General features: G+C 42.8%; 1 protein-coding gene across 1 annotated transcript; it reads left to right on the top strand.

The window, feature by feature from the left end:
• Positions 1-169: 169 nt before the first annotated feature.
• On the top strand, positions 170-27,244 carry LOC110524065 (very long chain fatty acid elongase 1). The gene is made up of 9 exons (XM_021603376.3): positions 170-440; positions 11,580-11,690; positions 24,167-24,263; positions 24,402-24,592; positions 24,981-25,061; positions 25,256-25,312; positions 25,412-25,517; positions 25,967-26,103; positions 26,381-27,244. Exons 3-9 carry the CDS (start codon positions 24,203-24,205, stop codon positions 26,705-26,707), a joined length of 960 nt encoding a protein of 319 aa, XP_021459051.1. The 5' UTR covers positions 170-440; positions 11,580-11,690; positions 24,167-24,202; the 3' UTR covers positions 26,708-27,244.
• Positions 27,245-27,802: the final 558 nt, after the last annotated feature.

Genomic DNA, 27,802 nt, shown 5'->3' with positions numbered 1-27,802 from the left:
AATAGGACAGTTTAAACTAATTAGAGATAATAAAACAGATTATAACAGAACTCAATCAAATAAGTTTAACCAAGAATGTATCGTAAACTACTAATAAAATAAGCCTGTGTGTGTACAGTACAGCTGGGATTGGGAGTCCCATAGGGCGACACACAATTGGCCCAACGTCACCCGGGTTAGGGTTTTGGACGGGGTAGGCCGTCATTGTAAATAAGAATTTGTTCTTAACTGACTTGCCTAGTTAAATAAATACATAAAATGCTCTCACCGGTCTAGTTCTGGTGAGAAACGACTCCACCTTTTCCTTTGACCGCCCACCCTTTCCTCCATCAAAGGGATTAAAAACAGGGAGGAGGGAGGGACAAGCATTTCACTTGAAACACGACACACTTAACGGTTCCCTCTTCAAGTTTGTCACGCTCTCCACCACTTGGTTCCAGGTGGGTAATACTTTTATTTGACAGATTATTAGATACTTGCTGTATTCCACTTACATTTTGAATCAAAAGTACAACTATTGTAGTATAGTATAACAATTGTAATTTTATTATTGTAAAACAGGTAACCTATAGGTATGTGGCTGCAGGGGATCTAAATTATACTGTTGGCTAGGCTGTCACAATGTCACAACAGTTGCCTACTATACTTGCATGCATACATATGATTAGTCATGGTAGGGGATTTCAAAACCACTTGACTTGATAAACTTGTAAAAGTTTGAAGTAACAAGTTATTTTCATGTATATGCTATGTGAATATGCTATTCCTAATTCCTATGCTATTCCTAGTTACTACATGAACAGGAAGTGTGTGGCCCATCAATTGTGCAATCACAATGCCATTGTGTCATTTTTACATCTGGCCAGTGGCGACCATTTTTTAGGGGGATGGGGGTTGCCCGTTTTGCATGTTATTTTGGCATTACCACGTGTCACATATCAGTTTGCAAACAATGTAAAAAAAAAGACTACAAAAAAAATTGAGTTAATAAAGCTGCACACAAACTTTGGTCTCTTTTTGGCTTTCTTGAGTAAAGCAGCTCCAAAATGTAGGTGTTTCAGCCTAGCTCAGTGCTTCTTTGGTGGTGGGGAGCCAGAAGAAAATATGGAGCATAGGGGTTGGTAACGTACTCTATTTGTGCCGTGATTGGCTCAGTGTTCTGTCACTCTTGGGGACGCAACGTCACCTCCTAATCTAAGGGTAGAGCTCAAAAATTCCCCTTGGGTGCTGCCATAGAGTTACAATAGAAGTGCCCATCCAAGAAGGCTCAAGGTCAATGGCCACAGATGAAATGACGTCAAATCAAGTTACATCTAAAGTAGCTTTGATTGGTCAACATCATACTTTCAAAATCTTAGCTAGCAAGCTAGCAGACATCATCAAGTCAACAATCTACTGGCAAATCCTTTTTAATCCTTTTCATATGAAGAGAAATAATGAAGAGAAATTATAGTTAAAACGTATCGGTGCTCATTGGTCATTGGACATAAGCATTACACAAGTTGGAAATCTCAAATCGCAAATGAGTGGTTTGGAAGGAATCAGTGGCTAACTGCAAGAGTTGCAAAGCAATCACTAGAGTGGATGTGTGGTCCAAGTCTGTGTTTAAGGGTCTCTTTTCGAAGCTTAAAAGGATAAATATTCAACATTGGCCATGCTGTCAATTCAGCATGACTTCTTCCGAGCTCAAACAACTGGAAACTAAGGACTGGGAAATCTGACTTCAGTTCAAGACTACTGGGAACTCGGAAAAAACGAATTCCAACTGGAAAAATACATTTTGAAAGGTCATCCAACTCTGTATTGCAAGTCAGGAACTAAAGCCACTTTCTAGAGCTCCGACCTAAAGATCACTGACGTCATCATGATTCTACCTAGTTTTTTTTCCGAAAGCACCAGAAATTGCAAGAGCTTTCATTGTCTGCTTATATGCCCCCTTTATTTATCCTACGATTCTGACTTGGTGTGCTGGGAGAATACTGTAAGAACAGCCCGTGTTCCTAATTCTATCGCTGTACATTTCAAAAGTGCTGAACTATAACATCCGTCCTAGTTCACTCATTAATGTCTTCATCAAAATGACGGATTGCCTCTTATCCGCTCGTCGTCTCCTTATGCCATAGTTTGTACATCTCAATTCTCAGTATAAATCACATTTGTTTAAGCAAGTCAGCCATATCAGTTATGTTTTGTTTTAAAGACAGTTAATGAGGCTGAATGAACTGATCACTGCCAGAAATGGCTCCGCTGACAGACAGGTGTAGCAGTGGTAAGGTGTTGGGACAGCTTTATGTAGGCCCTAACAGTTTGGGGCACCGTTTGTCACCATATTGTGTAGTGTAGGGGCTTTGCTGGCATGCATAAACAAATATGTAATTGTTTGCCCCACCAAGATTTACATGCTAAAATCCCCACTGAATCTGGCCTACTCTGTGCTAGTAGTTGATCCCCCAAACCAGTTTCATTACAGAGAAAATTGGTTGTCACATTGTGCCGAGCCATCACTTGCAATTGACAACAATGCATTTGTCCACTGTGCCATAAATCAATGTTTGAGGGATGCTGTTTACAACAACAAAAATAGGGATTTATTGGACAGTGGAACAATTGTCCCAACATTTTGGGCAGAGACATTAGATTAAAAAAAAAAAGTTTACTCAAACCTTACCTGGGCCGGATTGAGTGGGCTCGCGGGCCGGATTGAGTGTACTCGCAGGCCGGATCTGGCCCACAGGCCGTATGTATCATGTTTCAGGGAAGACCCAGATGCAGACAGTGTCGAAGTAACAAAAGTTTATTACTAGAACTGGGGGCAGGCAAAATGACAGGTCAAGGGCAGGCAGAGGTCAGTAATCCAGATCAGAGTCCAAAAGGCACAGAACGGCAGGCAGTCTCAGGGTCAGGGCAGGCAGAATGGTCAAAACCGGGAAAACAAGAACTATAGAAAAGACAGGAGCAAGGGGAAAACCGCTGGTAGGCTTGACGAACAAAACGAACTGACAATAGACAAAGAGAGAACACAGGTATAAATACACAGGGGAGATGGGAGACACCAGATGAGGGGTGGAGACAAGCACAAAGACAGGTGAAACAGATCAGGGTGTGACAGAACCCCCCCCCCCCCACACACACACACACACACCCCTCTAAGGGCACCACCTGGCATCCTACCTGGGTGAATACCTGGTTGACCGGGGTGCCGGTTTTGTAAATCAGCGATGAGGCCTGGGACAAGGATGTCACTAGCTGGGACCCAGCACCTCTCCTCCAGGCCATACTCCTCTCAGTCAACCAGGTACTGGAATCCCCTGCCCAGAGGTCGAACATTCAGCAAGACGTCTCATCGGGTATGCCGGTTGGCCGTCAATGAGACAGGGAAAGGGGTGGGCCTGGAAACAGGAGACAAAGGGCTGAGACATACTGGGGAAACGGGGTCCGGTGGTGGTCCGCTTGTAGTCGATACATGGACGTGGTAGTAAGGGCCGACTGGGCTCTCTTCCAGGTACGACGACAGCTGCGGACAAATATCTGGGCTGAAGGTGGGGGGTGATAGCCCAGGGAACAGTCAAAGGAAGAGAGAGACCCGTGGCAAAACTGGCCCAGTATCGTTGGGGTTTGGCCGGGGTAAGCCTTCATTGTAAATAAGAATTTGTTCTTAACTGACTTGCCTAGTTAAATAAAATCAAGGTTAAATAAATAAAAATTCAACAAATAAAAATGGGATTGTGTTGCTGGAGCCAAGAGAATCCCAATACCGCGGGAACCTGAGGAGACTTAATCAGCATAAATTGGATTGCCTCGCTGTGGTTCCCTGACATTCGTAGGTTGATGAGAGTGGTATTGTGAGTGACTCGGCCTATAGAGCACCCATCCAGCACTCTAACGTCCATGGGAATGGAGAGGGGCTGAGTGGGGATGCCCAGCTCGGACACCAGGGTAGCATCCCAAAAATTCTCATCGGCCCCAGAGTCGATGAGTACCCGGAGAGATTTCGACTGGTTCCCCCACAGCAGGATGGCATGGATAGGGGTGCGAGTAAGGGGAGATGAAAAGTTCTCCATAAGGCCCACCAGTGCCCCTTCTTGATGAGCCTAGTTTTTTTATGGACAGGTAGCTACGATATGTCCCTTGGCTCCACAACATAGACAGCTCTGAGTGTGGAGTCGGCGTAAGCGTTCAGCCGGAGTCAATCTAGCCCTGCCCAGGTGCCTGGACTCAGAAGGGGGCGAGTTGACAGCCCACGGTGATTCCCGAGAGAACTTGGGTGACGTCGGGGTCACTCGGACATGTGGAATTCGGGGATCTCCAGGATTCTTCGGAGGCAAGGCAGGAATCGAGGGCGACAGGGCATAGATTCCCTCTCTCTCCCACGTTCTAGATGTTACCCATCAACCCGGATGGTCAAGGCTATGAGGGAGTCAAGATCCATGGGCAGCACCCGGGCTGCAAGCTCATCTTTGACCACCTCCGATAATCCGTGAAGGAACATGTCGAACAATGCTTCCGGGTTCCAGGCACTCTCAGCCACCAACATATGAAAATTCACAGTGTAGTCTGCCACTATGGGAGTCTTGGCGTAGCTGGAGCAGCTTACGAGCAGCTTATCTCCCGGACAACGTAGAATCAAACACCTTCCGAACTTTCGCTACGAACTCCTCTAGACTGAGGTAGATGGTGGACTGTTGCTCGCACACCGCTGTATCCCAGGCGAGTGCCCTCACGGAAATCAGCATTATGATGTACGCTATCCTCGAGCTGTCTGAGGGGAACGAAGAAGGCTGCAGCTCGAAAATGAGGGAGCACTGGGAGAGAAAAGCCCGGCAGGTTCCAGAATCTCCAGCGTAGCGCTTCGGAGGAGGTAAGCAGGGTTCTCGGGACACTGGGGTAGGCTGGGAGATTACAGATGTGACGCGCTGCCTAGTGATGAATCCGGGGAATTGCTCCAGCAAAGTCTTGAATGCCTGGTTATGACGTTCTGCCAGGGTATGGAGTCCCTCCATAAGACATTACAGTAACTCCTCGTGTTGTCCATTAATGGCTCCTTGCAGGGAGACAGCATTGTGGAGCTGGTCTTAGTCTGTTGGGTCAGTCACGGCCAGTTCATACTATCACATTTTAGGGAAGACCCAGATGCAGACAGTGTTGAAGTAACAAAAGTTTATTACTAGAACAGGGGGCAGGTAAAATGGCAGGTCAAGCAGAGGTCATTAATCCAGATCAGAGTCCAAAAGGTACAGAACGGCAGACAGTCTTATGGTCAGGGCAGGCAGAGGTCAATAATCCAGTGTGGTGGGGCAAGGTACAGGATGGCAGGCAGGCTCAGGGCAGGCAGAATGGTCAAAAACTGGAAAACAGGAACTATAGAAAAGACAGGCACAAGGGGAAAGATGCTGGTAGGCTTGACGAACAAAATGAACTGGAAACAGACAAGCAGAGAACACAGGTATAAATACACAGGGGATAATGAGGGGAGATGGGAGACACCTGGTGGGGGGTGGAGAGAAGCAAAGACAAGTGAAACAGATCAGGGTGTGACAATATGTTTACCACCCCTGGTTTACACAGTTAGTTTGAATGTTGCTATCCCCCAATCAGTGTCAAGTGTCAATGGCTGCTGCCTAAAGGATCGCCTTCTCTCCAGGCTAATTGCACAAAGCGATTGCGTCAGATGTGTCAGAACATTTTCAGACAGTTTCCCGGTCACAGATTAAGCCTGAAATTAAATCTATTTCAACTGAGATTGTCCATTGAGCATGCTTTTTAGTTCAGGACTGGGGTTAATCTACAGTTTGTACGGAGAAACCGGTCCTCTACAGCTTCTCAAGGGAAGGACGACCCGGACTGGACTGAATAAAATGCTTTGGGTCAACATTTTATGCCCCTTGCTCATTGTTTGACTGGCCACTAAGCAATGGGCTGGCTTTCTCCTGGGTCATTTCCCCCCAGTCATCCAGGAATACAGAGAGGACAATGGCTTAACTTGTTACTCTTAAGAGTTGGCTATGTGCTCTACTTTCCCATTAGATTTAGCAGACATTTTCTTGTGTCCTGAAGAGGAGCCTCGCGAACCACATGATGGCAGAAATGCAATCGCTTAATTTGTCTAAGCACAGTGAGTAGTTAGAAGGTACTAAACAATAATTTCTTTCATAAGACTTTTGCAGACAAACCTTCCCTTTTAATCACCTCAGACGACCGAGAGAACTGCACCTGGATCGAACATGAGTATGTTTCCCCAAGCATATACATCATCCCAGGTTCACCATGAGCGTTGAATGAGTGAATGAATGAATTTGATTTGGACACATCAGATTGTGGAAGTTATTTTCATACCAGAGGCAAGGCATTCCTCACATTCATCATGAATGGTGTCATTTCATTCGATATATACAGTGCCTTGCGAAAGTATTTGGCCCCCTTGAACTTTGCGACCTTTTGCCACATTTCAGGCTTCAAACATAAAGATATAAAACTGTATTTTTTTGTGAAGAATCAACAACAAGTGGGACACAATCATGAAGTGGAACGACATTTATTGGATATTTCAAACTTTTTTAACAAATCAAAAACTGAAAAATTGGGCATGCAAAATTATTCAGCCCCTTTACTTTCAGTGCAGCAAACTCTCTCCAGAAGTTCAGTGAGGATCACTGAATGATCCAATGTTGACCTAAATAACTAATGATGATAAATACAATCCACCTGTGTGTAATCAAGTCTCCGTATAAATGCACCTGCACTGTGATAGTCTCAGAGGTCGGTTAAAATCGCAGAGAGCATCATGAAGAACAAGGAACACACCAGGCAGGTCCGAGATACTGTTGGGAAGAAGTTTAAAGCCGGATTTGGATACAAAAAGATTTCCCAAGCTTTAAACATCCCAAGGAGCACTGTGCAAGCGATAATATTGAAATGGAAGGAGTATCAGACCACTGCAAATCTACCAAGACCTGGCCGTCCCTCTAAACTTTCAGCTCATACAAGGAGAAGACTGATCAGAGATGCAGCCAAGAGGCCCATGATCACTCTGGATGAACTGCAGAGATCTACAGCTGAGGTGGGAGACTCTGTCCATAGGACAACAATCAGTCGTATATTGCACAAATCTGGCCTTTATGGAAGAGTGGCAAGAAGAAAGCCATTTCTTAAAGATATCCATAAAAAGTGTCGTTTAAAGTTTGCCACAAGCCACCTGGGAGACACACCAAACATGTGGAAGAAGGTGCTCTGGTCAGATGAAACCAAAATTTAACTTTTTGGCAACAATGCAAAACGTTATGTTTGGCGTAAAAGCAACACAGCTCATCACAGCTGAACACACCATCCCCACTGTCAAACATGGTGGTGGCAGCATCATGGTTTGGGCCTGCTTTTCTTCAGCAGGGACAGGGAAGATGGTTAAAATTGATGGGAAGATGGATGGAGCCAAATACAGGACCATTCTGGAAGAAAACCTGATGGAGTCTGCAAAAGACCTGAGACTGGGACGGAGATTTGTCTTCCAACAAGACAATGATCCAAAACATAAAGCAAAATCTACAATGGAATGGTTAAAAAATAAACATATCCAGGTGTTAGAATGGCCAAGTCAAAGTCCAGACCTGAATCCAATCGAGAATCTGTGGAAAGAACTGAAAACTGCTGTTCACAAATGCTCTCCATCCAACCTCACTGAGCTCGAGCTGTTTTGCAAGGAGGAATGGGAAAAAATGTCAGTCTCTCGATGTGCAAAACTGATAGAGACATACCCCAAGCGACTTACAGCTGTAATCGCAGCAAAAGGTGGCGCTACAAAGTATTAACTTAAGGGGGCTGAATAATTTTGCACGCCCAATTTTTCAGTTTTGGATTTGTTAAAAAAGTTTGAAATATCCAATAAATGTTGTTCCACTTCATGATTGTGTCCCACTTGTTGTTGATTCTTCACAAAAAAATACAGTTTTATATCTTTATGTTTGAAGCCTGAAATGTGGCAAAAGGTCGCAAAGTTCAAGGGGGCCAAATACTTTCGCAAGGCACTGTACATAGTCTTACATAATCCTACAGTACGCTGTCTGCCAGACCTGCTCTACACAAATAGGTCAAGTCTACCTTCAGGATATTTATTACCTTTTACCTGCTTAGTTTTATCTCAATGACCATGTTGCAAGGGAGCCACAGCTCAATTTTAGCTTAGGATCTCACTGCTAACTAAAAACAGACTGAACAATGTCTATCAACTGGGCTGACATTTTGAAAGCAACTTATCTTGCATTCGCTCTCTCCCCATTCTCAAAATGCATTCGAGAAGAAAGTCCAAGATGGGGTACCTTGAGGAGAGAGGATGCGAGGATGCGAGGAAAGATCTAGTAACTCCTTTTTTCAAGTTCAAGTAGTTTATTTGCCATTTGCCGGTATTAAAAATAAAATAAAACATTTTTTTTTTAAGTAAAAAAAAAACAAGTAACATTCATGGGAATTTTTGTTGGAGCTCTCTCATAGTACAGTTCATACACAAATACAGTAAACATATCACAAATAGAACATAATTAGAACATCAATCCAATTAGAAGTGCTGAGATCCCTTGCTACTGAAGGGAAGTGGAGATAGATGTCTCAAACCTTGTGTGGCCGGGCATGCAGAAGACCGCCATGGCATGGTACATCAAACACAACCTACACAATTGGGTACATATCTGGTATATCTTAGCTATTTCAAGACTGATCATTGACCAATGTTCTGGAATGACGATATTAGAATTTCAGTAGCATGACCTTCATTTCAGAAAAGTTTCATTGATTTTTGTGTTTCAGCATAGGGTGGAGCACTTTCACCTCGCATCCCTCTGAAGAGTGGACACCTCTGACTCAAACTATCCACCCTGCCCACCCACACCCACACCCACACCTCCCCACCCACACTAGCGGTGGTGGCATAAACATGTCGGTCATTGAGAGTCCAGCCATATTGCAAAGATTGCAAGGATTTTTTTGTTGCCAGAATGTACAGTACAGTCTTGGGTCACTCTTCGATTACTCTTGGTTCATAATGTTGTGTGCATATGTGTGTAATGTTCATTGTGATTTCTTTCTTATATGATTGGAAACCCATTATTAAAGGGGAACTTCACCCCAAAACACTTCTGGGCCCTCATTCCATTCAGTGGAATGTGAGAATAGCGAAGGCCCTGGTACAGCACAGTCTAGGGTACAGAGAGAAGTCTCGGAGACAAATGCTTACTTGTTTCGTATTAGAACACACACTCTCACACACCAGGTCAGCAGGGCACAGATTAATAATTTGGTGGGTGCTCGTATTGGTCCTATTTCACACATATGTTTTTTTTTGCATATGCTACTCTCTCTAAGAGACCCTCAGAGAGTGGGGTCATGGCCAGGGTCTGCCATTATCAACACTGACCCTGTAGCAATTAGGGTTAAGTGTCTTGCTCAATGGTACATCAACAGATTTCTCACCTTGTCAGCTCAGAGATTCAAACTAGTGACCTTTTGGTTTCTGGCCCAACAATAGGCTACATGAAGAGATGGGTTAGTGTTGCAGTTTATGCTGACAGTCATATAGCATGTGGTAAAAAAAAATGTGAGGGCTGCAGGTAGCCTGGCAGTTAAGAGCAGGTCCCTGAGCGACTAGGTGAAAAACATCTGCTGATGTTCCCTCTGAGCAAGGCGCTTAACATTATTTCCTCTGGATAAGAGCAGGGGAGGGACTGGGAGGGAGGGAGAGAGCTGCCTCTAACCCTCTGCCTCCCTCATCTCTACTCTATCCTGTGGGACAGGGTAACATGGCCTTGGCTGACAGAGAAACTAAGAGGCCATTAAAGTACATCTGCACAACTATTAACAGTTGATGTGAATATGTATGGCGTGCCATTTGTGATGCACACTTGAAGGTCTTAGTCATGGCTAAGTACCTTGTTACAGTAGATTCATTCTTAATTAGTGATGGCTTGTTTGCCAATTGTTTTACATCACAAATAATCTAAGAGCTTGCTGAAAGTAGGGAGAAATTAGTAGGCTACTTAATAACCTTTTACCGCGGTGGGTTAAATCAAGGTCACACATTCTTGGTAGTCTGAAACAAATCTACTTTGAAACAAAAGTATAGACCTGATGCACATGGTTATTTGTGGCTGTACCATGTCAGATATAGAGTTGAAAGGTATTCCATTTTTAGTTTGCCTCCTAATATTACACTTTATGTACATGACCAAAATCTGAAATAGATATATTTTTTTCAATAATCTTTATTTAATTCTGAAATGATGAAAAATATGAATAACATTCCACCCATGTACTTACAATGGAATTTGACTCTGCTTTTAGATGGCTGAAAACACAGTGAGGACACTTCAGGAATTCGATTTGAGTGGGGTGAATGAAGGCAGGAAAGGGCTACGCTGTCAATTTAAAACTAAATGGTGTCTGACTCCGACCTAACTGTTCTGTGTGGCCCAGGACTGGTATACCAAGACGTGTGTGTGTGTGTGTGTCCCACATGTTTCTTCTAGCGTCATAGCTATGTCACAACTATGCAGCGTTAAAGACCACCTAAACATCTGTTACTCCTTTTAAATCTGGGGCGTGGCGGGGAGATCAGACTAAGTGCTTTCACACGAGTGAGAGCAAGCAGCACTTACAACGTACTGTGGTATTAGTCAGTGAGTCACTGTCGACGTGTAGTAGGAACCATAATGGCTGTGTCTGTGTTATAAGATTCGACCACCAGCCTTGAGTAAACAGGAAAATGACATGTTTTATTGCATCCGCCAACTGGTCTCTTTCTCTTATGTGTTCTGAATGTCACAGTCTCTAGACTAGGGGAAGGGCTCCATGTTGTTTGATGAGAAATGCATTTTTTCCAATTACGTTTAGAAATCTCATGGCTGTTTTGTAGGTGTCATTGTGGGGTTGTGCATGTTTATTTGAGGAAAGACTTCGACTTCCAGTCCAGATGGAGGGTGAAATGGATGTTAGCTTCGCTTTCTTTGTGTTGGCTGGGGGACAGAGACGCTAGCGGCGCAACAATGGCCCCCTTCATGATAACAGAGTCGCCAGTGATTTCTCTGCTGCTGTGCCTGAGAATTATATTATCAGCCCGCCCCCTGGGAGAAAAACTAGCCGTAGGAGGATACCATATTCTGCTGTGTTTACCTCTGCGAGAGGAATGGGGGGAGAGAGGAGGGGGATGGGGCAACTCCAGCAAGACCAGGGCACCTTTTTATACTATTTTTCACACCGCTGGGTGAAATAGAAGGCCAGCTCCCTCTTGCTTTTACTTTTTCACTTGTCTGGCGTGCACTCTCACTGACACATATACACGGCTCCCTCCCTCTCTCCCTCCCTTGCGCTCCCTCTCTTTATGCCTTGCTCTCTTTTTCTGAACTAGTTATTCATCCACTGTGTTTATGAGTCAGGGAGGGTGGGGACTTGGAGGGCAGCAGTACCAGTCACACTTTGTCAGTTTGCTCTCTCTCTCTCTCTCTCTAACTCACTCCCTCTCCCTCCTCTCTTTCTCTTTGTCCCTCCCTCTCTCTCCATATCTCTCCCTCGACTGCTGTCCTGGCCCTTCTCTCCATCAGGACAGGGAGAGCTAGCAAGCTGTCCTCTGCGGTGAACGGGACTTGGCGTCCACACTGGCATCCATTAGCCCGCTCTGAGGAGAACAGGAAGTTTACCACAGCAACGACGAGGTAAGTACACCCACTTAAGCACAAGATGGAGTACCCAGGAAACTAACCCTAACCCCTTTCTCAAATGTTAGCCCACTTGTTGAGCCAATGGTTTTTACCGGTCGCGTTTGTGTCCCTAAGTTGGTTTTAGGCTTTGTATCACCTCAGGGAATAGCTCTGTTCTGTGTCTTAACAGGCTGGGGTAAACACACAGACATTGTTTGGACGTTGTGTGTGTGTGTGTGTGTGCAGAGGTAGAAAACCCGGTGTGTGTGTGTACAGTAGGTGTAGCAGCCTTGCAGACACTCCTGGTAAACAGATGCTGCACTGTGTGTTTGTTCTAATGGGCTCCTCCTTGACTCCCTCTCCCTGTGGATGTTTCCCTCCCCCCCCCCCCCCCCCCCTCTCCTCTGCCTCTCCTCTGGGTTTTCAATGTCAATCGTGAAGTCACTGAGAATAGCGTCTGGCCAAGGTTTCGAGACGGCTTATCATCACATGACAGGTCGAGGTTGATAGCTTCGTGGAAGTATCTCCTCCATCCATTCTGGAGCAGGCAGTCTCTAAATACCAATTGGCTACATTTGTCTATTTGTTTACAGTAAGGTTAGCTGGTTAGCTCGGCCTATGTGGTGTTTCCCTCATGGAATTGAGGTAGTGTAGCACATGGACCTTGTGACCCTCTGGTTAAGGTGTTAAGGTGACCGAATCTGTTGGATGGTCATTTGATTTCCATAGGGGGGCATGTTGTTTTCACTCCACCTCTTATGTGGATGTATGTACATTTAAAAAAATAAGTGTTCAATAACTTGTATTCGTTGAGTGCCTTTGTTACAGCTATGAAACAGAACGCATTGGTGTTGGAACCCGGTATAAGATTATTTTTAAACTAAATAAAAAAATGAATACCCCAACCACCAAGATGCACGGTCAGCAAGATGAAAACATCAGTAGCCTAAACATCATTACAAGCGCCAGGTGTGCTTGATAATAGTGAAAATCATCACAAAAGCAATAATGTCATTATGAATATAAGTGTAGATAAGACAGCATGTCCATTTCACATAGCCTAAACAACAAAAGCTGTTGAGTGCATTGATGATATTATTTCTTGCTTGATATGTAGGGCCTACTCCCGCAGTGACGACATTATGTGCTGATAGTAGCCCGTAGAATTCTCACCGGCGTGTTCTATTCCAAACGGTGCCGTCCCCTCTCCAGTCGCACCGTTTCATTTGGTGGTGGCGTGGGCACCTGCGCACAATTCTGCCTTTTTTTTGCGTTTAGCCCTCAGAGGTGTAGGTCCAGGTTGAGGTTCAAAATCAGAAGAATTCTCATCGGAGATGTCATAATGTTTTTTTTTTCTTCCCCACCCGTCGGAGTTGTTTTCCTTCAGATGTTGTAGCAATGCTAACTAGTGCATCCATTAATCTTGGTCTTCTTGCCTTTGTAAATTACATACGCTCTCTTGTGTACTCCAAGGAGGCCGGAGCAGAATGATAGAGGACAGAACATTTTGAGATTATAATTAGAATAGATCAATACATTAGAATGCCTGTTCTTCATTCAACATTGGTGATCACATAATTATGCATCGCTCGCTTCCCCTCGTTCATCAACTCATCCGTTCTTCCCCATCATACTTGAGGATCTTCATTTATTTAATCTCTTATTATATGTGTGAAATTAGTTTTGGTATAGTTTCGGTTCACTTTCGAGGCAATTATCGGGGTGATTTTCAACTGGGCACGGCCTCTTCAACTATTGGGAGAAGAGCGGGAGTAGGCCCTACTGTCGAGAGAAGGAGGGGCAACGGGGAAAACCATATAACAAATGTCTACAACAACAGTTCTGTTTGTCATATTAGAATTAGAACAACGACAGTGTGTATTGTAGACTTACATGTATTTAGGAAAAGTCAAGGACAGAGGGTGGCATGACATTAAAAAATGGCAGAGTTATACATTTTTTTATTTTATTCATGAGCAGTACAAACGACTGCTTTAGCTGTTCTATTGTGGCTTTTATAGTAACGACATGCAATTCAACTGTAAACATGTATTAGCCTATCTTTTAATGTGGCATGAACACAACCAGTCATGATGATTTCATTTGATTGTAAAAAAAAAAAAAAAAAAGAAAGTAGATTGCCTTCACACCTTAGTCCAAAATTGCATCCAATTGACTGAAACAGCGCCCTTCTGTCTTGCAATATGTAGCCCTGTGTATCTAAAGTGGTCTGGCAAAAAAAGAGAATGTCATGCCATACTACTTGAGTCCAGACAGCATCATGTACATGGGCTACACACACTGAGACAGAGGGGCGCTGTTTCGCTCGCTTGGATGCTTTATCTGACAATGATGGGTCTTTCTGTCAGAGTGTGTCTTGGTCAAATAAAGGATCAATATTTAAATATTTTATTTGGATGGGCAAGGAGGTCCGGCAGGGCGGGCCAGGAGGTATGTTTTGGCTGGCCAGGCCCCCCAAGGACCGCCCATAACGCCAGCCCTGCCACCTTGGGATCCACCACTGTCTGCTGGGGGAACGACTATTGCTGACTTTGCAGTCACAGCAAAACAACTATTGCTGACTCAGCAGTCACAACACATTGAGGAAATTCTCCTTGGAAGTCTTTACTTCTTTACAACATTCGGAGAGCTTTGTTACATTGTCAGTGGGGAGTCTTAGGTGGCGTTTCAAAGCTCAAGAGTTTGTCGTGAGCTCATGTGATGGGTACGTCTTGAGGCATTCGGTAGGGAGATGGCCAGATTGAAGTGATGACGCTGTCAGATTATAACTGAATCTGTTATCCCACAAAATGGTTTTATAATGAATCAAACAAATGTAATCAGCGTCCCAGTTATCTCGCGCTCAACTGCTGCGATACGATTCGATGTGCAAAAACTCATCCATTTTCCATTCTAAATTAAAATCTGCTGCTGATGGAGCTCATGAGCTGGGCGTCTGTGTGTGTGTGTGTGTGTCTGTGTGTGTGTGTGTGTGTGTGTTAGCAAAAACCAAATGCATAGCTGGAGCCCTGAGCTGGATATAATTTATTTCACACATCTTCGATTTCTTATAGTTATACTTAATTTATAGTCAAATCCTGGTATAAACGGTATATATCGCCCAAGCTTAACCATCACCCACTAATTAACTTGTAATTTTTGCAGATTAAGGGTTTGAGCTAGAAATGTATCAATATTTATCAGTTATAAATTAGCTATGACATGGCCAATGAATGTATAATCACAATTTTGGATTTCACCCCAATCTCAAAATCAAAGAGTGATTTTCTCTTCTCCTCTTGCTTTGGCCATGCAGTGCTTCTCGCAAAAGTGATTGCTGTTATGAAATTATAAACTTTACCCTGTGTATATAAAAGGACCATGTGCACTGATTGTTTAAAGCTAAACCAAAATTATTGCTGATGGTGAATCTGAACAATCTAAATAAAATTCATTCAGTCCCTTCAGAAAGCGTTCAAACCCCTGAATTTTTCCGCATTTAGTTGTGTTACAGCATTAATTTAAAATGGATTATGTGATTTTTTTGGGGTCACTGGCCTACCCACAATACCCCATAATGTCAAAGCGGAATAATGTTTTTAGACATTTTTACAAATCAATAAAAAATTAAAAGCTGAAATATCTATAGTCAACAGGCGTTCAAATCCTTTGTTAAGGCAAGCATAAATTACTTCAGGAGTAGAAATGTACACAAATCATAATGATTTCTGTATTTTGAAAGTTACATGTCTTGAAAACTTGATTGCTGACAAGCAACACATTTTGGGCTAGGTCAACACTGAGCAAATTAAACAAATGCCAAAATATCATTTTGGGGGGTGGAATCTTCCTTTAAATGGCCTTATAAATCTATGGAAAGACTTTAAATTGACTGTCTAGCAATGATCAACAACCAATTTACCCAGAAAGGCTCACAGCTGTAATCGATGCAAAAGGTGATTCTAACATGCATTGACTCAGGTGGTTGAATACTTATCTAATCAAGATATATTCATGTATTTTTTTCTTTCTTTTTTTTTTTTACAAATGTTAGGCATTTTCTTCCACTTTGACATTACAGAGTTGTTTTGTGTAGATCGCTGACAATTGAATCAATTTGAATCCCACTTTGTAACACAACAAAATGTGGAAAAAGTCAAGGGGTGTGGTTAATACCTTCTGAATGCACTGAATGCCATGTGAGGGTTGTGTCTCTGATAGCTTACTTTTATTCCAGTAAAACACAAGAGCACATAGATAACAATAACCTAGCAAATTACATAGGTTGTCACTCACCTAGTAAAGCCTCATATCGCCCAAGCCATTTTAGCGTTTGTATGCTGAAGGTGTCATGCGGATGTGCAAGATCAGGGCCTTGATCAGGAACAGGCCCGCCTACCTCGCATTTGTCAGCGCGCGAAGCCGTCCGCTGGGAACACCACATAATTTCAACGTGGAAATCTGGGTAATGTTTGGTTGGGACGTTGATCAATGAGATTTCAACCTTTATTCACCCAGTCCAATTGAATTCCTGATGCGTTATCGCTATATTTTCAACCATCTAAAAGCACAGACAAATTCCATTGTAAAAACAATGTCTGATTATTGGTTTAGTGTTCATCTAAATGTGTTATCGCCACTCTTTCAACCATTTAAAAACGGATGGGAATACAATGTCAGATATTTTGTATTTATACAACATCTTAAGTGATATCACTGTACTTCATCAAATAGCAGAAACAAATGACCTGGATGGCAGCATAGTGCAAGTGATCAATATTAAAGCAATTGTGAAGATCTCCACCGACCTGCAACCTTTGCATGCTATCTTGTACATGCACGGCTTTCTGTGATTACATAAGAAGATGTTCATAGTTACTGTAGGCTAACCTTAAAATGTGGCCATGGATGTGTTACTCATTTTAAGTTGATTAATTCTGTGACATTACTTTGTAAGATACCCACCCTTACCTTTAAGCTATTCACTGTATTACAAAAGTAGTTGTGTTTGGTTGATAATGCAACCAAATATCAACATTTAAAGGATATCTAATGTTTGGATAGTTTAATCTGAGCCACTGACTTAATCCTACCCTTGAACTTTTATTTTTGGTTTAGTTGGAGACGTGAATCCACCATATCATTTGCTAAAGTTAATAGGCTATTTATTGTATTGCAAAAGTGATATCAAATTGTGTTTGGTTGTCAACGCAACAACATATCAACATTTGAAAAGCACGTATGTTTTGTGCCACTGACTTAGTCTGGCTTTAATTCCAGTTTGTCTACAAATGAATAATTGATATGTCAACCAAGAATCAAAGTTCAAGAATAGGACTCAAACTTTAAGTGAAATGCGTGTAAGGTTTGATTTTATTTGAGTCGTATTTTTAAACTTTGACTTGTAGATGAGATGGAGATGTGAATCCAACATATTAATGATTAACTTGAAGATTCCATTTGAAATCATCCAAAGCTTGAAGCCCTATGCCAGCTGAATCCTGGGTTGAATTGAAACAAAAGCTGTATAATCCTAAAAGTATCATTGATGATATACTTACAAAGTATGGTTACATTTCATTTTCTCTGTTAAACCTACCTCTCGGAGTGACTCTACTAGCAACAGTGAATCTATTTAGTTATTAAGAGCTCTTTCAATAATCATTCTCATGATAGCATATTGGTAATCTCAAAACTGGGTTTAGATTAAATCCTTTATGGGAGACCAAATTATTAGCTGTAGATAGATCTCCAGTTGAAATAATCCTGGGGTTGAAGTTCCACCCTTAAAACAGCAGTTTACATTGATCACTTTTTTTTTGAAAACATTGTATTTTCCACATCACAATACTTTGACAAATTACGTTGAAACAACATTGATTCTATCAGTTTGTGCCCAGTGCGCAATTCGACTAGGCCACTGACATTGCCTGAGGTCGTTCGGCATGAAGAATTACTCTGTGGATTAATGACTGTCAACACAGTTACACTCAGTTCGACACTGACTGAGAGGATTCATCAGTTGTCACAGAAGATGAGAGGTATTTTCGGAAGGTAGAAAGAATGTAATATGAGCAAAATAATTGGGCGAACCGGGCGATTCACTTGTACCTGAAACATTTGAATCGGGGACGATGTGTATCGAAGAATGTTACATCCTTATTAGAAAGCCTGTCGATACAAACTGATCCTCTTGTGCACCGTCCTCAGGTCTTTGGCAGTAAATTCCATTCAGTTATAGATCCAGTTGTTCAGTGAGATTTTTAACAACTCACAAGTCTGTCTAGGGTTATAAGGACCAATAGATTATTACAATATATTTCCAACAGTTGTCAGAATGTTCACGTGATTACTTAATATGAAAGTGTTTCTCCTCAGAACAAGACAGACGGCAGATGAGTTCAAGGCACTGTGACGTGTGCCGGCACCACAGATATTTTGCTCATGCCGACTCTATTTTGCTCATGCCGACTCACCGCGTTCTCCACAGCTTTTCATGTAAGAGCTTCCTGAAATGTTTGGTCTCTGATATGAATCGGAATGGAAAGGGCAATCACACCGACACATGCGCATTCATTCAAGAGCCAGGAAGCTCTGAGGCCTGCCGATGCACTGTAGACCTACATACTGTGAACTTTGCCCTATTTCACCTGTAGGCACTCCGCTTTTCTGCCTGAAACTCATAATAAAATGTGGTTTGCGTAAATGCTAACCTCTACTTTAGTTGCAGGCATTTCCTTGACTTTTCCAGGTGGTGTATCCATAATGTGACATGTGACATGTGTCATTAACATTTTGAGGCCTACGTGTCAGATTTCCACTCACATTGCTCAGGAATGTTGCCATGGTCACACACGGAATCAAGACAATGGGAGTTTAACCTGATATCCCCGGCCGTGCCGTTTTAATCTGTGTCCTTGATCCAGGTGAACAAAATGTGCAGATGCCATTGGCCACTAGATTGGATCTCGCAAACGGGGCATTCCTTTGCCTCTTCGCTGTGTGCATTTGCTATGCCTTTTGGCTACAGTTACTGGTACTCCTCACCTTTACCAAGGTTCAAGAGATGTACAGTGCAGATAACCTAATGCCAGTTACCTTTGCATACAGGTTTGTTTGCAGTTCAGATGATTACAGTCCATACCTTTTATAGAAAGCTCTGTTGGTCTGAAAATGGCTGCCTGCTGAATTCAAGTTCATTCCCACTGGGCACAGATCAGATCAGTTCAACGTCTAGTTTTGATTTACATTTGGTTGAGTTGTCAACTAACTTGAATTCAACCTGAAATAAACAAATGTCACCATGTCATTGGATTTAGTTTTTGCCCAGTGGGTCACCACTGTCAAAAGGAAAAGAACAAGACACTGTATTTTCCTCATGATAGACTACAGATGGTGAAACAGATTAAAGGGAATGGCTTGCTAGTCAACACCTTTCAGTATAGTGCATACGTAAGCTGGTTCCCTTAACCTAGTGTTGACAAACTTTTGTTTGTCATAGGTTCAATTGAAGTAGGTCACAGGTCGTCATTTACACCACTTGAATAAATCTGAATCACCTCGGTCAAAGTTTCAAACGGTGTGGAAGTGCATGAACTGGTAACCGTTGACATGTACACACACAAAAAAAATGTTTGTGTGTTTGCCACCCTCAACAAAGCACTTGCCTTAAGTTTTCCCCCTTGAAAAGCAGTGTTGTTTGACATTCTTGCTATATTAAAGACCTCCAGCTTAGTGTTTGGTTTATTGAAAGGGCTTTCCGTGAGCATACCAGCGGATGGGAGCTTCCACTTGGACTATTGTAGTATTGGTGCAGGGTTCCTCTGATTCAACTGTGTACACTTTGACAATGTTTTCTATACTGCTCTCTGTATGCTCAGACATCACTGTTTGATTCATTCCATGACGATTCTGTACTGTGTATTTTTGCTGCATGGTAAGACACTTTTCTATACTCTCCGCAATGTTGTCTTTTGTTGGCCCTGATATCCCTCTCATTTGGCCTCAAACTCTCCCGCTGCACATTCTAGTGTATCATTACCTTTAATGGTGTTGTTTTAGGGTGGATGAGACTGTACTCCAAGTGCAGGGAGAGTGCAGTGTAGGCTGCTCTGAACAATGGGACCGCACCCACACATCCCAGCTGTTGACCAATAACATTGACTGCTCACCCTATATGGAATAGGCCTAGAGAGCTCTTGTCAAGAACAGAAATAGGGTAAACTAGGTTTGGTCTATCCTGTGGGGGGGGGGGGGATAGACCAAACCTTCTTTCATAAATAGTTGTATGATGGGAGTATCCATAAACAATGACTTTTATTGAAAGGTGGAAAGGGAGAGCTTTATTTCAAGCTTATTTGTGAGTTTCTAGGTCAAGCCATGTGGTAACTAGCATCTTAATTAGCATAGATGTTAGGGTTGCTTGTCACAATCATCCCCATTGTAACAATGTAACCAGTAAGCTAAATGACAATGAAAAGTCGTCTATGTTTTACAAGTTTGGACAGCACAGTACAGCACAGTTTAATTCAGTAGAGTACAGTACAGTAGAGAAAAGTAGAGTACAGTATATTAGAGTAAAGTGCAGTTTAATTCAGTATAGTAGAGTACAGTACATTAGAGTACTGTACAGTAGAGTTTAATTAAGTATACAATACAGTCAGCATGGGTGGCGCGGGGGTCCCCACCAAAAAATTATTAATATATTTTTAAAGGAATTCAGTCCGGCTTTAAACGGTCTTTAAAGTTGTAATAGTAGAATGCACAAGGTGCCATTTCTAAATTGGGTAGTTTTCTTCTTGTCAGTTATTTATAACTTGTCAGAAATATCCAGATCGACTTTCCAATGTTAGCTAATGTTTTTTTAGAGAGTAGCATCAGCGTAAAAAAGAGGGGTTGGGGGGGGACACAATGCAAATAGTCTTGGTAGCCATTTGATTACCTGTTCAGGAGTCTTATGGCTTGGGGGTAAAAACTGCTGAGAAGCCTTTTTGTCCCGCTTGCCATGCGGTAGTAGAGAGAACAGTCTATGACTGGGGTGGCTGGGGTCTTTGAACATTTTTAGGGCCTTCCTCTGACACCGCCTGGTGTAGAGGTCCTGGATGGCAGGCAGCTTAGCCCCAGTGATGTACTGGGCCGTACGCACTACCCTCTGTAGTGCCTTGCGGTCAGAGGTCGAGCAATTGCCGTACCAGGCAGTGATGCAGCCAGTCAGGAGGCTCTCGATGTTGCAGCTGTAGAACCTTTTAAGGATCTCAGGACCCATGCCATATATTTTTAGTTTCCTGAGGTGGAATAGGCTTTGTCGTGCCCTCTTCACGACTGTCTTGGTGTGTTTGGACCATTCTAGTTTGTTGTTGATGCCACTACAGCCCCGTCGATGAGAATGGGGGCATGCTCGGTCCACCTTTTCCCGTAGTCCACAATCATCTCCTTAGTCTTGGTTACGTTGAGGGATAGGTTTTTATTCTGGCACCACCCGGCCAGGTCTCTGACATGACAAAATGTAAAGAATTGCAAGAAAATGTGCGTAAAAACTGCTCAAATTTCTTTGCACCACATGACAGAATGTGAACACGGGATCTTCCCCAATGCTGGAAGGGGGGCCCCAAGTGAGACAGTTTGGAAACCCTGTTCTACCCTATTGTGCTCTACTCTACTGCACTGAACCATACTCTACAGTACTGAACTAAAGTCTACTCTACTGTACTGAATACACTCTACTTTTCTTTACTGTTCTGTACTGTACTGTCCTCACTCTATACTGTGCTGTCCAAACTTGTGAAACATCGATGTCTAAGATTGGTTCAGAACTGTTTGTCAAAATCTGTGAGACAAAGTCAGCAACATTCACACACACATACACGCACATGCACACACGCACAAACCTCTTCACATTTGAAAAAACATTCCTTGTTTTCAACAAAATAAATGAACACAAATGTTTACAGTTGTACTTTTTTCCCTTTATCCACATATTTCGTTGTCATCCAAATATCAGATGGTTACTGTTTTGTTTGATTAAAATACTTGTAGTTTGGTAGAGGATAAAAGTTGCAGGTCACTTAGTTCAATCGAATTGTCCTCATAAACCTGAGGTAAAACCATCACACCCTGTTTGTTTCCAGAGATAACATGTCTTCAAATAAGCCTGTTTGAACTCCCTTCTTCAGTCAGTGTGGTTATGTCTGCACCTTGATCGCTTGAGACCGGTCTAGAACAAATTTAAACATCAAAGACTGTTGCCTTTGCCTTCTCTCTCTCACGGCCGGGGTCATTTGGGGAGAGCAGAGAGCACAGAGGGAGAGTTTGTGGTTTGCCGTTGTTCTGTGTTTTGGCCTGGTTCCTGTACTTGGCAGTCCCAAACTGAGGCGAGGGCTGCCTCTGTGCTGTGGGATGGAGATGCTCGTCTGTCTCCTGTAGCCCCTCCCCTCTACTGTCAGGCCATGTCTGCCGAGGGGCAGGGACAGGGGCAAGGCATGCTGGGATGTGAGGGGCAGAGTGTGGAATGCTGGGTCATTGACGACAACCCGTTTGGGTCAGTGATACTCGTTCAGAAGCAGAGCACTCTGCCACTGAACAAGGACTATCGACTGCAGCGCACACATTTCCTTTCTCATTCTCTCATGTCATGAAACCAACTAAAATACCAGCTATAAAGTGATGCCATAGTAATGCTATGCTATGACGTTCTATTGTATTTTATGTTTTGGGGAGTGACAAGAATTGATGGTTTTGGGGAAATACAAAATTATTAATTTGACGCAGGCAGCACTGATATGTTTAATACCATAAATTATGTTTGGGTAATGACACTGTAATGACATTGTAAATTCAGTAAATGAAGGTATTGCAATAGCATAGCATGTACAGTGCATTTGGAAAGTTTTCAGACCCCTTGACTTTTTACAGCCTTATTCTGAAATGGATGAAATAGTTTTTTTTCCTGTCTCAAGAACAAGCCATAATGACAAAGCAAAAGCAGGTTTTTTGAAAGTTTTGCAAATGTACTTCAAATAAAAAACGGAAACATCACATTTACAAAAGTATTCAGACCCGTTACTCAGTTACTTTGTTGAAGCACCTTTGGCAGCAATTACAGCCTTGAATCTTCTTAGGTGTGACGCTACAAGCTTGGCACACCTGTACTGTCTTAGGGGAGTTTCTCCCATTCTTCTCTGGTGATCTCAAGCTCTGTCAGGTTGGAGGAAGAATGTTGCTGTACAGCTATTTTCAGGTCTCTCCAGAGATGTTCGATTGGGTTTAAGTCTGGGCTCTGGCTGGGCCACTCAAGGACATTCAGAGACTTGTCCCGAAGCCGCTCCTGTGTTGTCTTGGCTGTGTGCTTAGGGCAATTGCCCTGTTGGAAGGTGAACCTTTGCCCCAGTCTGAGGTCCTGAGCACTCTGGAGCAGGTTTCATCAAGCATTTCTCTGTACTTTGCCCCATTCATCTTTCCCTCGATCCTGACTGGTCTCCCAGTTCCTGATGCTGAAAAACATCCCCACAGCATGATGCTGCCACCGCCATGCTTCACCGTAGGGATGGTGCCAGGTTTCCTCCAGACGTGATGCTTGGCATTCAGGCCAAAGAGTTCAATCTTGGTTTCATCAGACCAGAGAATCTTGTTTCTCATGGTCTGAGAGTACTTTAGGCCTGATTGGTGGAGTGCTGCAGAGATGACTGTGCTTCTGGAACGTTCTCCCATCTCCACAGAGGAATTCTGGAGCTCTATCAGATTGACCATTGGGTTCTTGGTCATCTCCTTGACCAAGGCCCTTCTCCCCTGATTGCTCAGTTTGGTCAGCTCTAGGAAGAGTCTTGGTGGTTCCAAACTTCTTCCATTTAAGAATGATAGAGGCCACTGTGTTCTTGGGGACCTTCAATGCTGTAGAAATCTGTTGGTACCCTTCCCCAGATCTGTGCCTCAATCCTATCTCGGAGTTCTACAGACAATTCCTTCGACCTCATGGCTTAGTTTTTGCTCGTACATGCACTGTCAACTGTGGGACATTATATAGACAGGTGTGTGCCTTTCTAAATCATGCCCAATCAATAGAATTGACCACAGGTGGTCTCCAATCAAGTTGTAAACACATCTCAAGGATGATCAATGGAAACAGGGTGCACCTGAGCTCAATTTTGAGTCTCATAGCAAAGGGACTGAATACTTATGTAAATAGGTTTTTTCTGATTTTTATAGATTTGCAGAAATGTCTAAAAACCTGTTTTTGCTTTGTCATTATGAGGTATTGTGTGTAGATTGATGAGGACATTTTTATTTATTTAATACATTTTAGAATAAGGCTGTAACATAACAAAATGTGGAAAAGGTCAAGGAGTCTGAATACCTCTGGAATGCACTGTAAGCCAATATGTAAGGGTATTGCAGTAGCATATTACACTTACCTCTATATACAGTATAATGTATTTGCTGAGTGTAGTAGCTATTATTAAAATGACATAATGACTCATCCATTTGCTTTTCCACAGGTGATTGGGTGATACCACAGGGGGAAGCTAGTCAAAATGCTTCAGGACATTGGTGCTAGAGCCATGGAGGTCTACGAGTTCCTCTTGAAGGGAACAGGTGAGGTATTTTTTCGACATAGTTAATTACGTGACTATACCTCTGCTTTGTGTACTTTGAAAGCGCTAACTGACATATTGCTCATAGACCTGTTCTGTAGTGTGTTTTTACAACTCTGAGAATGTTCTTTTTTCTCAGACCCGCGATTGTGGGGCTACCCACTCATGCAGAGTCCGGTGAGCATGACGGCCATCTTGCTGACCTACATCTTCTTCGTGCTGGTCGCTGGGCCTCGCTTCATGGCCAACCGCAAGCCCTTCCAGCTCAAGGAGGCCATGATCGCCTACAACTTTACCATGGTGGCGATGTCAACCTTTATTGTCTATGAGGTGAGACACTGTGAAGTCTCGCCAAGATCAGGTTCTTGATTGGTTCTTTTGAGAGGCATAGTCAACAGCACTTGGAGCTAGTCTTTTCCCTGGCAGTATATTGGGTGTTTGGTATGTGGCTGCTCTATCTAAATGGGTCATTCGCCTCCTTGGCCAGATTGTGTTGGATAATTAGAACACTAGCTAAATTACTGTTGCCTAGATAGGCAGGAGGCAAAGAGGTAAATAAGAGTTGAGATGTACATAAAGACGACCGATATACTTCCATATAGTCAATATACACTTGCTTATGTCAATAACAGTATGGGTTCTTTCCAATCTACCAATCCAGTTTGACTACCGGTAGCTACAGTATGTCTAAACTGATTTTGTCCTCTTGTGTTCTTAGTTCTTGATGTCTGGCTGGGCCACAACATACACATGGAGATGTGACGCAATTGATTACTCAGACAGCCCCCAAGGCCTTAGAGTAAGTGTTGAATCTTCGCTTCACACATGGGTTCCCCGTGATGGTCATGAGATGCATCTTCTTTGAAAGAAAGTATGCATGACAAGGTCAACATTCTTACAATATTCCTACCGATCCATTGCATCAATACTATCTTTAGACAAGGCTGTTTTGTCCAAATTCTCATCCTTGTCATGTTTTGTTCCCCTCACTAGATGGTTCGAGTGGCCTGGTTATTCTTGTTCTCCAAATTCATTGAGCTCTTGGACACGGTAAGACTTCAGATGATTTCCCTTCAATTTGGAGTCTCTCTCCCTCTGTTCACATTGAGGTAATCATCGGCGTGTTTGACATTCCTCTCGTTGGGTCAGGTGTTCTTTGTTCTGAGGAAGAAACATGGCCAGATCACCTTCCTGCATGTCTTCCACCACTCCTTCATGCCCTGGACCTGGTGGTGGGGCGTCAGCTTCGCTCCCGGTCAGTCCATACTGCCGCCTGGCCTTCTACCAGTCAACTGGACTACTAGTTCAACTTTTGACATTTAAAAAAAAAAGGAAAACATTTATCGTCATGTTGCCGCCTGGTATTGTAATACCGGATGTGTGAAAGGGTGGGAAGACAATTCCAATTGAAGTAGACAAACGATTGGAGGAAATTGAGCCCTTTCAATTCAAGTGTAGTAGTCCAAAAGTTCATGCCTTCTAAAAAATGTGTTTGTGTTACCCGTGATTACATGCTTACCCCAGAAGGGATACCGAAACAACATAAATGACTGTCATGTATTAGCTGTTAATACAGACCACAAACTGCTCATCACCCATTCATTCATGAATTTAAAGAAACTCTTGGTAGACAGGTATTTTGTTGGTGGACCCAGTGTAATGTGGGCAGGGTTGCTTTGAAGTGTTCTGTGTGTTTTACCCCAGGGGGAATGGGCTCTTTCCATGCCATGGTGAATTCCATCGTCCACATCATCATGTATTCTTACTACGGCCTGTCTGCGGCTGGACCACAATTCCAAAAGTTCCTCTGGTGGAAGAAGTACATGACCGCCATCCAGCTGGTATGTTTTTGTTAGTTTAAATGGATCTATATGGCTTTGTCATTTCCCGTGTGGATTTGTACTATGAGTAGTTTGCTATTGCCGTTTAGTTTTTAGTTGTTTCTCCAAAAGGTTGTATTTACTAGTTTTTTTTTTTTGGGGGGGGGGGGACTGTTGTAGATGCAGAATACTAAAGTAGTAAATACCATTGTTCATCAGTGTAAGCACTGTACCACTTCAGAACATCCATCCCCATATATGCATTGTTCCTCATCATTCCACCAACTCTACCCAACAGGTTCAGTTTGTGATGGTGTCCCTTCACGCCACCCAGTATTACTTCATGAATAGCTGTGACTACCAGGTCCCCCTGTTCATCCACCTCATCTGGATGTATGGCACCTTCTTCTTTGTGCTCTTCTCCAACTTCTGGTACCAGGCTTACGTAAAGGGCAAGAGGTTGCCCAAGCAGGATACCAAGCCCAGCCTCAATGGCAAGGCCAACGGGACCACCTTGGTCGCCAATGGCAAATACCATGAGAACAGTACCAGCAATGGCACCAGCAACAGTTCCAGTCACCACAAAAATGGCAGTGCCCATGCGGACAAGATGAAGAAGTCCTAAGATCTTCAGAAAAGAACACCCAAGACGCATGAATATGAGATCCCCGCACAAACTACCATGGATTCCAAAGAATGTTTTGGTTATGTTTATTTTCTGATCGTTAAGTTTTATTCCGCACAACAACCTGGGGAAATGACGTGGTCAATGATTTCCTCAGTTGGGGTCCCACATTAACAGTTTTTAAATTTAAACTGGGAAACTAACTATGGAACACAATGTATGAAGAGAAGACATGTTATTATGGCCTAATTTTATCTTCACTGATGTTGCCAATGAAGACAGTTCCCATGAAAGGTTACACACTGTATGTACATGTGCACACAAACACTCCTACACCCACCACTCACCTGTCGCCACCCGATCATGTCCCTCTGACCCCCTGTGGACAGATGACACTGTACAGTTTCTATCATCAAACTTGAACACACCTTTGTAAATAGTTTTACTGTCAAAAACAACTAATGAAAATGGTATGCTTTAGAATTTTGTTACTTTATCTATGTTAAATGAAATACCAATAAATTACATTTTAAGTAACTGGTATTACCTGTGGAAATGTTCATGACAATTTGAACCTTCGTTGAATACTGTAGCTTTTTAAAAAAGACCCAAAGGTTGACAGCGTTCCAAAAACCTTTTTTACACACAAGTTTAGTTGACACATTTCAGTCTGCATTAAAAACGCATTATGGCTATGAAAGCTGTAAAAGCCTTCCCTGACGATCGGTGACCGACAATGACCAAGTATGCTTCGAATAAGGAGTTAACCAATGGCCTCGTCTCTGTAGTGGATCTTTCTTCCCTTCTATCCTCAGAAGAAGTTTAGTAGTGCAACTTTTGCCCAGGAGTATATTTGTACAACTCACTTGTTTTCTTAAGTATTTTATATTTATATCATGGCTCCCCATTCTTCCTGGGACCCGACAAAATTAAGGCAGTTATACAATTTTAATTTGAGCAAATTTCTGCAGCATTAGTAAAGATGTGATCAATACATGGTGATGATTTCATTCCTGTGCTGTTTGTAACTACCCTGGTAGGTTGACAACCTGAACCAGGTTGCAGGCACTGGTTACAGTTTGACGTTTTTTCTTG

This window comes from Oncorhynchus mykiss, chromosome 5 (assembly GCF_057628025.1).
Source record: "Oncorhynchus mykiss isolate SJ-2025 chromosome 5, ASM5762802v1, whole genome shotgun sequence".
In the NCBI taxonomy this organism is placed as follows: domain Eukaryota; kingdom Metazoa; phylum Chordata; class Actinopteri; order Salmoniformes; family Salmonidae; genus Oncorhynchus; species Oncorhynchus mykiss.
The sequence above is the reverse complement of the archived record's forward strand: the minus strand, read 5'-3'. Positions and strand labels throughout refer to the sequence as shown.